At 49.5% G+C, this 14,206-nt stretch overlaps 1 protein-coding gene across 1 annotated transcript in view; it reads left to right on the forward strand.

The window, feature by feature from the left end:
- The window catches only part of ATP2C2 (ATPase secretory pathway Ca2+ transporting 2), a 25,277-nt gene continuing 11,071 nt past the window's right edge, over positions 1-14,206 (forward strand). Inside the window, exons 1-12 of the mRNA XM_023934510.2 lie at positions 1-232; positions 5,227-5,337; positions 5,975-6,091; positions 7,762-7,851; positions 8,520-8,555; positions 8,642-8,703; positions 9,864-9,972; positions 10,049-10,198; positions 10,558-10,626; positions 10,943-11,018; positions 11,196-11,262; positions 12,414-12,538. Coding sequence (XP_023790278.1) covers positions 137-232; positions 5,227-5,337; positions 5,975-6,091; positions 7,762-7,851; positions 8,520-8,555; positions 8,642-8,703; positions 9,864-9,972; positions 10,049-10,198; positions 10,558-10,626; positions 10,943-11,018; positions 11,196-11,262; positions 12,414-12,538 — 1,108 coding nt within the window. The 5' untranslated portion in view covers positions 1-136. The remainder of the gene's footprint in view (positions 233-5,226; positions 5,338-5,974; positions 6,092-7,761; positions 7,852-8,519; positions 8,556-8,641; positions 8,704-9,863; positions 9,973-10,048; positions 10,199-10,557; positions 10,627-10,942; positions 11,019-11,195; positions 11,263-12,413; positions 12,539-14,206) is intronic.

Genomic DNA, 14,206 nt, shown 5'->3' on the forward strand with positions numbered 1-14,206 from the left:
GGCTCCTGTGCGCTCACCCGCCGGGCTCCGGGGAAGGCGTGACTTGGCTGCAGGTGCAGGTGCCTCTCCCTGCAGGTAACCCCGAGCTCGGCGGAGCCGGAGCCAGCCCTGCCGCTGCTCCCAACCCGCGGCGACGATGGGCGAAGGGATTTTCACCAAACTCTTCCAGAAAAGGTCGCTCCTCCGCTTGGTGCAGAAATATCAGCCCCTGGGAAGCGGCGAGGAAGAGGAGGTGAGGATTTCTCGTGCCTCTCTCGTGCCTGGCCGTGCTGCAATAGTTTGTGTAATTGGGGTTGGTTTTGTCTGCTTTGTCCCGCCGGTACCTCGGGATCGCTGCGCTCTCGCTCTCTCGGGCAGCCGGGGATGAGCTGGGTGCTCTTGCCAAGGGCACAGAGCTGAGGTCTGAATCCTGCCCAGGAGCGGTGTTCCCTGCTCTGAGGAGCTTCCAAGAGCTTGGGAGAGCCCTGGAGTGCTGTGGGAGCTCTGGAGGGTGGGCACAACAGGGGGAATGGAGACCCCGGGGTACCCCTGACCCCAGGGTACCCCTGACCCTCGGGCAGTCAGGGCTGGTAACCAGCGGCCAAGGAGAGTTTTGGCTCAGACCTGCAGAGTCCACGTGGAAATATCGCTTCCCTTCCCTGAAAAATGCTGCTCTGCTGTCCACTCCCTGCTCTCACTGCCTGTCCTCATGCAGATGGAGTGGCCAGTGGTGGTTTGGGTGACATATTTGCTGTTCTTCTATGGGTTTTGCCACCAAATCTTCCAGTTTGGGATTGTCTGATTATCTGCACAGTACAAGGTTTCCGTGGCTCAAGCCCCATTTTTTTCCCACGTGGCAGATTGGTTGGGTGTTCTGCCACATGAACCCCAATCATCTAATTCCTTCAGCAAGCGGGGTTAGCCCTTGCTCCCATCCCAATGGGCTCCATCCACACACCTGGAGAGATTCATGTGCTTTTCCTGACTGACTGAGGCCTTTCCAAATATCATTTCAGCTAATCCCATTTTTGGGATCTGTCCTGTGTGGGGTGGGTCAGTGTTGCGGGGAGGAGACAGATGAGGCATTGAACTCTTACCCTGTGCAGGGCACCGGGTGATGCTGCTCTGCACTGCTCACCCAGAGCTCAAAATCCCAGGAAAAAAAGATCTTGATGAGGTTACAGAAAGTCCCTGTAACCTGGCTTGGTGGGAAGCTGAGATTTCTGATTGCACGTAGGCAGGAGGCCGTTGGCAATTAGGCTGGCTTGTTCTTAGGCTGCACCATTTATGCTGTGCCAAAATAAATAGTGACAGGTATTTACTTCCAAATCTAAACCCCTCTTGGATTTTAGCTCTGGTGCTTGCAGAGAGTGGTCTGTGTATAACAGGAGAGGGGGGTGAGGAGAGCTTTGGCACGGGGCAGGAAGTAGACAGCAGTGTAAAATGAAAATAAGAACTTGGCAAATCAAGAACTTTTTCTCAGACTATGATTTAGGCTGGTAAATTACTCATTTGTTCCCTACTTGATGGCATTTTGCTTCTTTACTTGAAAGTAGTTGCAGAGCACTTACAACCTTATAAATACTTTGGTCAAAGCACTGTGCTGGGCCATAAAGGTGTGATTCCAGGTGATCTGATGGGGCTCCAGGCAGGATAAATGCCCAAACTGGGCTGGGAAGGACAGCCCCAGTGCTGTCACTGTGGGGTGATGGCCAGTTCACCTGTGGCCATGGTGTTACCTGGAGATGGCAGGGCACTCACCTGGCACGTCAAAGCACACACCCAGCCTGTGTCCAGACTCTGCTGAGCATGCTTGAACTCCTTTCCTGCAGTGCCCCATTCAGAACCAGGGGAATTTTTGTGGGGCTGGTTTACAGTTTACAAGAATTATATGTTTCCTGCAGAAATCTGAAGAACAAAGATTTTTTTCTTCCGAGCATCCCAGCGTGTGTGCACGTTCACAGTCACACGTGCCTGTGTGTGTGAAAGTGGGAGAAAATCCTGGGCACTGCTTCCTCACATCCCCCTTTCCCTCTGACCACGTAGCAGCATCACCCCAGTGGGCACAGTCCAGGGCAGGATTCTCAGGGGGCTGCAGCTGGGTGCCTCAAATCAGCTTTACTGCAAAACCTGCAAAAAAGCCTTTTGAACAATCCAAGGGACGATTTTGAATTTTTTATCTCAAGCAGGGGGACCAGATCTTTGTTTTGTGTAAAAAACATTGGAATTCTGTTGACAGATGTGCAAAAGGGGAGTGGGAAATGTGTGGGAGGTGCAGAAATCGTGGTGGAGGTGAGAAAGAGCTGGGAGCTTGGATAGAGAAGCAAGGCAGCCCCTCACCTGAAGAGCTGAGGGTTGCTCTAGGCTGCATTCTGGATTTTGCCTGCACCCTTGGAACATGGGTCTTTTTACCTGCCATGTCCACCCAAAAAAATAAAAAAAAAAAATGTAAAAGGCTTTGGAGAGAATGGTTTGATTTATTTATTGCATTTTTGTCAGGGATAAAGTTTAATGTTTGGAAGGGCTTCATGTAGACTAAATAAACCAGCCCACTCTGTATTGCAGTCCATTAACTGCAAAATCCAAAGTAACCTAAGACAGGGAAAAGAATATGCAAAACCTCAGCAGAGGCAGAGGTGGGGGAAAATCCCGAGAACCGATATTTTGGGCTGTTTGCCAGAGTACACAAAAAGGGCTGTGTGCTCTGCAGAAAGCCCCACGCTCTCTTTCTTCCACATGGGCTGCTGGGCGGCACAATCGATGGATTGTTCTGGGATGAGGGATGCTCAGCTACCTCCAAGGTGGCTCCCAGCCACACCAGCTGCTCTTTGCAGCCTCCAGTATCTCCTGATCTTGCAAAGCAGTAGATAAACCGATATCTCCCCTTTTGTTATTTCTTCCTGCCCTGCTGTATGGAGCCTGTGCTCTTGTGCCGAAAGGATAAAGGTTATAAAAGTAAATGGATGTTGTGGATAACCCACATCTGCTTTACAAGGTAAATACAAAAGCACTTATAGAAGGTAAATACAAAGCATAAATATGAAAGGGAGGAGAGGTGTGTTCATGAAGGGGTTTGCACAGGACACTGCCTGGTGCCCCACATCTCGGGGTGCGATGGGATTGGGGCACAGGGGCTCTGCAGAGGCAGCACATGCAGAGGAGGAGGGAGACAGGGCCCCACTGATGCATTTCCAACCTGTGCATTTCAGGGGCTGCTCTGGTGGGAAAAACTGGGCCACGTTCATGAAGGGAAATCCCTGGGCTCAGCAGTGCAAGCTAGCTCATCCCAATAAAGCTGTTCCTGTCATAACAGCCCCTGGCTGGGAGCAGGGAGCTGCCAGCACTTCTAGAGAAACCACAGAGGGCTCAGCCACATCCAGAGCCTTTGTAATTTATTTCCTCCACACCTTTTTGAAGGTAAATATTGCTGATAGAGCTGGGCCCTGTTGCCTTGCTGCCCCTGGGGACTGCAGGCATGTTATCCTCCTGTCCGGGTCTCTTCCTGCCCTCCAGCTGCTCCCATTAAAATTTAAACTCCTCCAGGGCAGAGCTGTACCTTGATACCTGTGTGTGTGTGTCACCTGCAGCACAGAGGAGCCTGGAGAGACCACATTAATCAGGGTGGCAGTGAATTCAGGGATGTGTCTATCCATGGCAGTCCTCTGTTTTCTTCCCACTTCCATCTCCCTAAGTGGCTCTTGGGATTTCAGTGGCTGGATGTCAGCAAAGCTTCAGGGAACTGATGAATTTGTACAGCCAGGACAAACAGGGATATAAACCACGAGTTTTAAACATGGAAGGGGTATTTTTGTCCCTTCTCAAGGAAATCTTAAGGACATCTCTTAAGGAGATGTGGAAATGAGGGTGATGTCCAGTGCTAGGATGGCTCCAAAAGGGGAGCAGCTTCTTTGGGCTATATGGGGTCACCAGCTTGAGGGAAATGTGGGAGCAGAAAAATCCGTGGAGATCTTGGGCAAATTGCTGAGGGTTTAGGAAGGCAGGTTGTTCCTGGGACAAAATGGTTTCTAAATGAGCCCTGCCCAGAGGAAGGGGTCCCAGCAGACTCCTGTATTTTCCACTGGGAGCAGGGGGCTGCTGGCATCCCTCGTGTTGGCAGCTGAGCTGTGGGTCAGGAAATGGCCATAAAAAGAGGCTGCAACAGATGGATATGGCTAAAGCCTGTTCCAGGAGCAGGGCTCAGAGATGTTCTGAGCTCTCCAGAAACCCCAAGACTGAAACCAACCCCACAAGAGAACAGCTGAGGACATCTTCTGCATTTATGATTTTCTGCATTTATCCTGGGCTTTAGATTGCAAAGCACTGGATGTTCCTAGAAAGCTCCTGAGTATTCAAGGGAGGGCCAAGCCCCCAAATACCACTGCAGGAGGATGGGCCAGACCTGAGTGCATCCCACAGAAACATTCCAGGGTGCTGGGAGCCAGTGCTAAATGCCTGCCACGTTCTCTGGGGCTTCCTTTCTTAATGAACACACACTCTTGTGCTTTATGAATGAAGGCAAAAGGGAATGGAACTCCTGTTCCTTGGGAAGGGTGAGATTTCTCCCTCTCTGTGTTCAGCCTGTCACAGTGATCACAGTGCCTTCAGCATGGGCCTGGCACAGATCTGGGGAATGCTGCTGCTCTGGGAGATGCATTTTAGAGAAGGAGATGAAGGAAATTGAAAGGGAGAGGTTGGGATGCTGATAAGGGCTTGGGATGCCTGGATGGGGCAGGAAGGGTTGATCCTGCCTGGAGGCAGATGCAGAGTCAGCAGTGGAGCAAAACAGCCCTGGACACAGGAGGGGAGATTTTGCTTTTCTGTCTGGCTCACATTTCCAGCCCACGTTTTCAGTTCAGTTATTGTGTTTTTTACAAGGGGAAAGTTGTTTTCCTTGCTCTGAGCACCGAGTCGGGGCTGTGAGACACTGGCATGGGACAGAGCTCCTCTCGGGCAGGACACCCCAAACACCACAGAGCTGTCCTGATCAGCACCCTGAGCTTCTCTCTGGTCCCTCACAGCCTCTCTGCCCCCAGGAGAACGTGTCCCTGCCTTGGAGGCTGCCACCAGGATTAACAGGATTAATTAATAGCATCTCAGTGCTATTAGAGCGCTGAGATTCGGGAAGTGGAAGGACTGAAGCTGGCAAGGAGAGGGAAGGGAGTGGGATTAAGGGAAGGAGCAAGGAATGCTGCAAAGCTTTAATTAACACTGCTCTCACCTAAGGATGGCTTTGCCGTGTTTCCACAGCCCGGCCAGGAGTGCGAGCTGACAATAATCGAGCAGGAGAAGGAGGTGGCAGTCCTGCCCCCGAAGGACGCCTGTAAATGCCACAAGGAGGACTTGGCAAGAGCTCTAAATGTAAGGATTTGTCTTTGGGAATGTGGGATCTGCCTGTGGGAAGAGGTGAGCTGCAGAATCAGCCTTTAATTGGCTTGTAAATTCCTGGAGTGCCCAATTCCTCTGCCTTTTTGTGGGATGAATCCTCTCCTTGCCTGGGCTGGAGGGTTCCCACCGTCAGGGAAAGCTTTAGTGCTTGGATATATTTCAGTTCCTGACCTCAGTATTTTTTAAATCCAGGCAGAGTAGATTTTATCCCTTCTGATTCTGTTCCCTTTGAATTTTGTCAGGGTGTTTTTATTTTTACTTTCTCTTTAAATACACAGTGCAACCAGAAATTACTTTTTTTTCTTTTACTGCTTTAGATTTCTAATTTGTCATCTATGATAGAATTTCTCCCTTCTGGAAATATACTTTTTTTTTTTTTTTAATTACCTTGTGCTTACTTTATGGGTTTCTGTGGTAGTTGATGGTAATATTTTATAGTTTAACAAAATTACATATTTGAAGAGAAAAACAACAGGTTTATTTTTGCATGTGGGACTGAGCCATGAAGATCTTGCCTAGTGTGCTTATAGGGGTTTAATATAAATTTGATACAATAAATTTTCTATAATAGGAACGGTTTGGGTTGGGTTTGGGGTTTTTTCCCCTCTAGGTTGATTTACAGACTGGACTCTCTGAGTTTTCCGTGCTCCAGCGCCGGTCAAAACACGGCTGGAATGAATTTTCAGTAGAGAACACAGAGCCAATATGGAAGAAGTATCTGGACCAGGTAAGGATTTTCTGCACAGATCCTCATTTCTTGGCAAAACCACAACCTGGCTGGGTTGCTCTGAGTGTGTGCTTGCAATGAAATATTCAAGGTTTCTGCTTCCAGAGACTGAGCCTTGGAACAGGCTGTGCCCTGGACACAGGAACTGCTCCTTCTCCTGGCAAAACCATTGTGAGTTCCTCTGCAGCTCACTGAGGGTGCAGATAACATCTTCAAACAGAAATGAACCTTTTTATCTCCACACAACCCACAAATCAAACCCTGGAGATCAGGGCCTGATTGCTGGAGCATATTTATTCCCTTTAAGGCAGGTGATAACGTCATGAGAGGTTTGAGGAGAGCCAGTGCCAGCTGGAAGATGCTCTGATTTTGGCTGTCCCTCCAGAAAAGGGAGAGCTGTGGAGCTCAGGGCAGTTTTAGGGTCTCTATCAGTGATACACCAGTGCCATAAATGGTGCCATGTGCTGTTGACATCCACAGCTGCCCCCAAAAGACAGGCAGAAGGTGATAACTGTTTCCTTCTCTTTCCCCAGACAAGTTATTCTTGAATTCTGCTTTTATTATTATTTCTCATCAGTGTTTAATGCATCTTTCACCTCTTTTTGAGAGCTTTTAACCAGACAAGAAGGGCCTTTTGTTTATTTGTTCGGTTCTATTTTTCATTTCCAACCAGTGATTTGACTGATCTTGTTTAGTTGAATCACAGGGATTTGAGTTGCTTTGAAAGACTTCAATTTTATTTCATGGTTTATCCCTTTTTTTTGGATGTGATTGATATTCTTTAAGCTTTTGGCAATCATCATTAAATCTTCCCAAGGATTCTTTTATTCCTGATAAAAAATGAGGTAGTGTTTTTTCTTCTGCTCAGCCTTAAGAGCCAGTTTCTCCTACAGGGACACCAGAGGGATTCTTTGGTGCATCTCTGATCCTCCTGCAACCTTTTGGTGCCTCTGGTCCTGCACTTGAGCATCAGCCCTCAGCAGCCCCTTGCTGTGGCTTTGTCCAGCTGCTGTTTTTGTAAACATCCCCTTTGCCTTGGTTTTCTGAAGAAAAATGGAGGGACTTTCACCTTTGGATCCAGCCAGGAATAAATTTAAGCCCTGGCTTTCCTACTGAGCATCACCACACATCCGCTGCACAAAGCAGGCAGATTTATCTTTCTAAGTCCTTTCCATCAATTCCCACATCAGTTAAACAGAGCTGTAATTTTCTCAGGTAAGAAAAGGGGCCTCAAAATCTCTGTTTAACAGTGAAACAAGTGAGCACCTGATTCCCACAGCCCTGGGTCCAGTGAAGATTTGAGGAGATTAATTAAAGAAGAAATGAAAAAGAAGAAAAAGAGGATTTCTGGTTTCAGATTCTAAAAATACAGTAAAGTTTTTGTTTGTCCTTATTGTGCACCTAAGAAGCTTTTGGAATCAGCTCTGTGCTGTGTGTCTGCAGAGGGGAGCACTGCCCGTGCAAAAAGGGGAAAAGTGGGGAGATTGGTGTGTTTTGGTGTGAACTTTGTCCTGCTGGTCCCCAAGGCCACGTGGGGTCAGGAAGCCCAGAAACCTGGCCACGATGCAAGGAGTGTCCCTGCAGCCAAACCACACAGGGACCCTTCCTGGTGGGGTCTGCAGCCAGCTCAGCTCAGCACCTCTCATCCCACACGTTTCTTGTTTTCTCAGTTCAAAAACCCCCTCATCCTCCTGCTGCTGGCCTCAGCTTTAGTCAGTGTCATCACCAAGGAGTACGAGGACGCCGCGAGCATCACCATGGTGGGTGTCACCTGTCCTGGGTCACCCTGGTATGTGACACCTGTCCCTTGTCCCCATGGTGGGTGTCACCTGTCCCCTGTCCCCATGGTGAATGTCTCCTGTCCCCTGTCCCCATGGTGGCTGTCCCCTGTCCCCATGGTGGGTGTCCCCTGTCCCCATGGTGAATGTCCCATGTCCCCTGTCCCCATGGTGGGTGTCCCCTGTCCCCATGGTGGGTGTCCCCTGTCCCCTGTCCCCTGTCCCCATGGTGAATGTCCCCTGTCCCCTGTCCCCATGGTGGCTGTCCCCTGTCCCCATGGTGAATGTCCCATGTCCCCTGTCCCCATGGTGGGTGTCCCCTGTCCCCATGGTGGGTGTCCCATGTCCCCTGTCCCCATGGTGGGTGTCCCCTGTCCCCATGGTGAATGTCCCCTGTCCCCATGGTGGCTGTCCCCTGTCCCCATGGTGAATGTCCCCTGTCCCCTGTCCCCTGTCCCCTGTCCCCATGGTGGGTGTCCCCTGTCCCCATGGTGAATGTCCCCTGTCCCCATGGTGGCTGTCCCCTGTCCTCATGGTGGGTGTCACCTGTCCCCTGTCCCCATGGTGGCTGTCCCCTGTCCCCTGTCCCCATGCTGGTGGCCCCAGCCCATCTCTCAGTGCCCACACGTGTACCTCCCCTCTGTTCCCAGGCTGTGCTCATCGTGGTCACCGTGGCCTTCATCCAGGTGGGTTCTGCAGGGCTCTGCTCCGTGGCCATGGCTGCCAGGAAAGAGACCTCTCCTGTAACTCGTCCTTCTTGTCCTTTTGAAAGGAATATCGCTCGGAAAAGTCTCTGGAAGAGCTCAACAAGCTGGTGCCCCCCGAGTGCAACTGGTGAGACGTGGCTGCAGCAGGGGGTCAGCAGGGAGTGGGGCTGAGAGGGCAGGACAAGCAGGAGAAGAAAATTATTCCAGGCTGTTGTGCACACAATGAGAAGAACCCGGTCTCGGGAGGGGTGGCAATGTGAATGGGCGCAGCTCCAGGTCACAGGGAAAAGGGATGAAATAATCAGTATTGATCAGAAATTATTTCTTTAATTATTAGGGAAAAAATTAGAAAAATTAGAAATAAGGAGTAGGCACCCTGTGGAATTGAATAAATGCCCAGAGACAGGAGGGCCCCAGAAAAATCCTGCTGTACATCCCTGCAGCATCCTGTGTGTCACTGTCTGCCTGGGCAGGAAAAACCTCACCTGTGTATATATTTTTTGGCTTTAGGGTATTTTTTCCCCCCAAGAGATGGGCACAAAGCAGCCCCTGAGTGCAGGTGGGATGGGGTTCCTGTCCTACCTGTGCTGCACACACGTGTGACAGGCACAGCCAGGTCACAGCCCATGGAGCAGCTGCAGGGTGCCTCAGACACCGCTCTCCCCACAGCTTTGATGTTTGTTAGCAGTGCTGAAGATGACAAGAAACATTTTCCCTATTTGTGTCTTTGCAAATCAGTTTTGTTGCTGCCAACAGAAATAAGTTGTGAGGCTCAGAGAAGCCTTGCCCTGCCAAAGAGGTGTGGGGTTTTCCTCTGGTCCAAAGTTCACCCTGGAGCTTACAAATCCCACTGCTGGTTCTTTGTTTATTTATGATAGGACACCAGGAGCATCCAGCTGCCTGGAAGGCTCCACTTTGAATGCAATAGTGGAATGCCAGGGGTAATTCTAGCTTTAAAAAGCCTCTTTTTAGGTTCAAGAATCTGCAATTCATTATTTAAAGCATGAAAGCACAACTTCTTATTGCTCCTCTACTGTATAATGTTGAAGACACTTCTGAAATGTAAATCACCCATAACCTGCCCATCTGTTTATGAATTAAAACCGAGCCCAAACTGAACATAATCCTCTGCTCAGTGGTATGAAAATTTTCTGTTCTTATTTACATTGGAAGTTCCTTGGGGCAAGGCTTCTTGCTCTCTTTCCAGCCACATTCCCAAGCTTGCAGAAGGAATAAAAACCTCACGGCCTGGTTCCCTTTCTCCTTTTTTCCATTTGCCTCGTGCAGCTTAAGGGAAGGAAAACTGCAGCACCTTCTAGCACGAGAGCTGGTGCCTGGAGATATCATCTACCTGTCTGTGGGGGACAGGGTTCCTGCAGACCTCAGGCTCATCGAGGTAAATACAGCTGCAAACGAGCCTGGCTGGGAAATTCCTTGTCTTAACAGTGCCAGAAATGTGTCTTTATAATTAGGTTACAGATCTGCTGGTGGATGAATCCAGTTTTACTGGAGAAGCTGAGCCTTGCAACAAGAGTGAGGGTGTGCTGCTGGAAGCTGGGGACATCACCACGCTGAGCAATGTGGTTTTCATGGGGACCCTGGTGCGGTACGGGAAGGGAAAAGTGAGTCCTGACATCACTGATCATTTCCTGAGTGTTAATTACAGATTCTTTTGGTGTGGGCATGGAGTGACAGGAAAAGGTGAATGAGAGAGGGCAGGGTTAATGGGATATTGGGAAGAAATCCTTCCCTGGGAGGGTGGGGAGCACTGGCACAGGTGCCCAGAGAAGCTCTGGCTGCCCCTGGATCCCTGGCAGTGCCCAAGGCCAGGCTGGACAGGGCTTGGAGCAGCCTGGGACAGTGGAAGGTGTCCCTGCCCATGGCAGGGGTGGAATGAGATGGGCTTAATGTCCCTTCCAACCCAAACCAGCCTGGGGTCCTCTAGATTTTTCCACCTCCATCTCTCTTTTCCCTTTTTCAGGGCGTGGTTATTGGCACGGGTGAAAATTCCCAGTTTGGCGAGGTGTTCAAGATGATGCAGGCTGAGGAGGTAACACAGTCCCTGTCTGGGGAAATTCTGGATGTCCTGGATGAAAGTCTGTGGGCAGGAGCAGTGGCAGGATTCAATGCACTGGGTTCAGTCCTGCTCCTGCCACAAAATGCCACAAAGTGCGAGTGAGGGACAAGTGTCTGCAGGGAAGGACTGGGCAGGCTCTGCCTGTTGGAGGGTTGAGGGTGGGAAGAGCCCAAGGCAGCTGCAGGCACAGGTATGGACAGCCAGGCCTGTGTGGGTCACTCACTCGGGGCTGAGCAGCTCCTCACCCCACACAACAGCCCAAGCAGAACCAGCAATCTGATTTTTCCAGACCCCCAAGACACCTCTGCAGAAGAGCATGGACAGGCTGGGGAAGCAGCTCACCCTGTTCTCCTTTGGGATAATCGGTGAGTGGGGTGCCAGGCTCACACTGGCACGGCTGGCTGTGGGACCCCTCTGCTCTCCCAAAAGCACTCGTGGGCCTGGCTTACCTGGGCTTTGCAGTTTGGTTGTACAACAGCAGCTAAAACACGTTAGGGATTTCTGAAATTCTCTTTTTGATCAGATCATTTATCCCCCCCCAGGTTTGATAATGCTCATTGGCTGGTGGCAGGGGAAGAGTCTCCTCAGCATGTTCACCATTGGAGTCAGGTGAGGACTGGAGAGCCCTTTTCTCTTTGATTCCCAATAAAATGTCCCAAGGAATTCCCTGTTCAAAACAATGGACATTTCACACACGAGATCTTGAGTAAAACCTCTCATAAATACATATTTCTCATGCACTGGCAAAATTAATGTGAGGTTTAAACAGAGTGGAGGAAAACAAAACCAAGCTTGTGGGTTTATTTAATTTTGTAAACTGTTATCTTGAAAATCTTCACTGGCATCTTTCCCTCATCCTGCTGTGAATGTCCTTTCCTATCTGTGCTATGAATTTAGTGGGAGTGTACCAGCAGCAAATATTACTCTTTTCCTACTGGATTTACATCCCAAGAAAGGAATGCACATCTCATACAGGATAAAAAACACATGCACAGCTTCTTAACCAAACACGATAAAAAATGTGTTTTCAGTAGTGCCCATAAAACCTGTTAACTTGGTGTTGTCATGGCTCTAAAATCAATTCCTAAAAACAACAAGTGTTCTGTGGAAAGCCAAAGAACAGAGAAGCCAAAGTGACTCAGTGCCACCTTCCTGTCACCCAGGGGGATGTGGTGGCAAAGAAAAGTGGTTAATCCTGAGTTTTGGAGGGCAGATTATGGTTTTGTAAGGTCTCGTTCTGCACATGCCTAGAAGCATTCAGAGTTTTCCAAGGAATAGCTAATATTGGATATACAGACTGTGGCTGGATTTTTCCAGCATATCAGGTGTTGCAGGTTTTGCTGGTGGGGACATTTGGGGAGCTGGTTCTGACCCCCCAGTGTGGGGTAAGAGAGGAGGTGAGGGCCAGGAGCCAGTGGCTAACATGTGAGCCCTGGTGCCAAGGAATATTCAACTCCCATCCTCAGAAAGTTAAATAAATTAAATTAAATCCAGCCTCTAAGTCCCTGCTTAGCCAGAAATTACTGCTCTTTGGCAATGTAAAGAAGGAAAATAACCTCTCTGTCCAAATCATCCAGGAAAAGGTCAAAGGGCTGGATAAATATCCCACTTTTGTGTTTGCAGTGTGCCAGGGGTCCCAGTGGTTATCCCCTTCAGACCCTCAGGAAAACTCAACCCTGGGAATGTCCCTTTGGCACCTTTGGGTCAGTACTCGTGGTTTGGTCCCCGTGGTGAGGCTGTTGTGTCTCTGCTGTCCCCAGCCTGGCCGTGGCTGCCATCCCCGAGGGCCTTCCCATCGTGGTCACCGTCACCCTGGTGCTGGGAGTGCTGCGCATGGCCAAGAAAAAGGTGATTGTGAAGAAGCTGCCCATAGTAGAAACCCTAGGTAAGGCTGCAAATGGGCCCCAAGGCTTGGTTACCTGCCAGGATCCAAAATCTGAGCTGGACAGGCACAGGCTGGCCTTGGGAGCCTTGGTCTGATCCAGAAATATTAATTTGGAACAGGCTTACTGGGACAGAGCAACCCACTCAGAATTAAATATGTTTTCTACCCTATGTTTCTCACCCTTTTCCCTTGTTCTGGTGGTATGAACACAAACATTTGCTTGGAATGGTGCAACCCAGCCCACAGCGAGCAGAGCCCCTCTGCAGACACACATTGGGTTAAAATCTTTGTTCCTCCTTCCCCTCCATGCTCTGGGATCCTCCTGCAGATCCACCTTGTCCACTTCTTCAGTTTTTTTGGATAAAAAACCTCCCAGCCCCTCAAGTCAAGCTTGGCAGCACGAATAAAGCCATTTATCCCTCTGCAGGCTGGGTGGCCATCTCCCTGATATCCAAAAAGTCACGGAGAGAGGAGCAGAGGGGACCTTGAGAAGGCGTCCAGCACATCCTCACAGCTGCAGGGCACAACAAACCGGGATGGAATTGTCCTTCCACCTCCCCTTACCTTTAATTTGTCCCTTACTCCCAGGTGGCTGTACTCCAGGCTTGGCTGCTGTGCCCTGGCTCAGGGTAGCAGGGTTCTGAAGGGGGAGACACGGTGTCTGTTTAGCACCACTCATTAAATGCACAATAAATACCAAACCTGCTCCGTGCACCTCCCAAAAACTGCTGCATGGCCAGATCCTGCAGCTAAAACCTGTCCTCGTGGGAAACACTGCTATTGTTTGAGCTGCCCTTGTTTGTTCTGCAGTTAAGGAATCTTATCACCCTGATTTTATTGTCTCTGCCCTGACCCAGGATATCTGAAACAGCTTTTCCCTCGTGAGGGAATTCGTTCTGGTAGGGCTGCACCCGCAGAGGCGGAACTGCAGGTGCAGAAAAGGCACAGCCAAAACTGTCAAACTTCTGAGAAGGAGAAAAACAATCCTTCTTTGATTATTTTTTTATTATTTAATTAATTTATTTTATTTTTTTATTATTTTTATTATTCAATTAATTTAAAAATTAGATATCGCTCTTGGCTAATCCTTCCAAAGTGTGATTCATTTCATTGCATCCCAATCTGCTTTATTTTCTCTCCAGGTTTTTCCCTGGAGGTCATTGTGCTCATGGGGTCTGTGCCTGAGCACTGTGACCACCTCCAGAGCCAGGGAAGATATTCACACTCAGGAGGGAGCTGGAGCCTGATTCTTGTTTTGTATTAATTTCCCCCCTTCCTGGGAGATGAAATTATCTGCAAAGTGGTGGCTCTGCTACTTCACCCTTTTGTGGTGTTCTGTAAATGGGCTGTGGAAAAGAGTGCTTTACTGGCTCAGGACTGCCACAAAGCAGAGCAAAGGGGCAGTTTCTGCTCTTAGATGCCCATCTTTGAGTATTTTTGTAACAGCCTTTCAGCCATCTCCTGATGGTTGAAGTTGAGGCAGGGAAGGGCTGCTATTCCTCATTTACAGGAACAAGACTTAATTGGCAGAGTGGGAATTGGATCTGTATTTTTGGGACACAGCAGCTGCTCTGTTGTGTGATATTGCCACTCAGGAACATTGACCAAGACAATGTGACCCTCTTCAGGTGTGCCCTGCCACACCTCACACCCAAGTGATGCTCACAA

The sequence above is a fragment of the Cyanistes caeruleus genome, chromosome 12, assembly GCF_971803275.1.
Source record: "Cyanistes caeruleus chromosome 12, bCyaCae1.hap1.1, whole genome shotgun sequence".
NCBI classification, from domain to species: Eukaryota; Metazoa; Chordata; class Aves; order Passeriformes; family Paridae; genus Cyanistes; species Cyanistes caeruleus.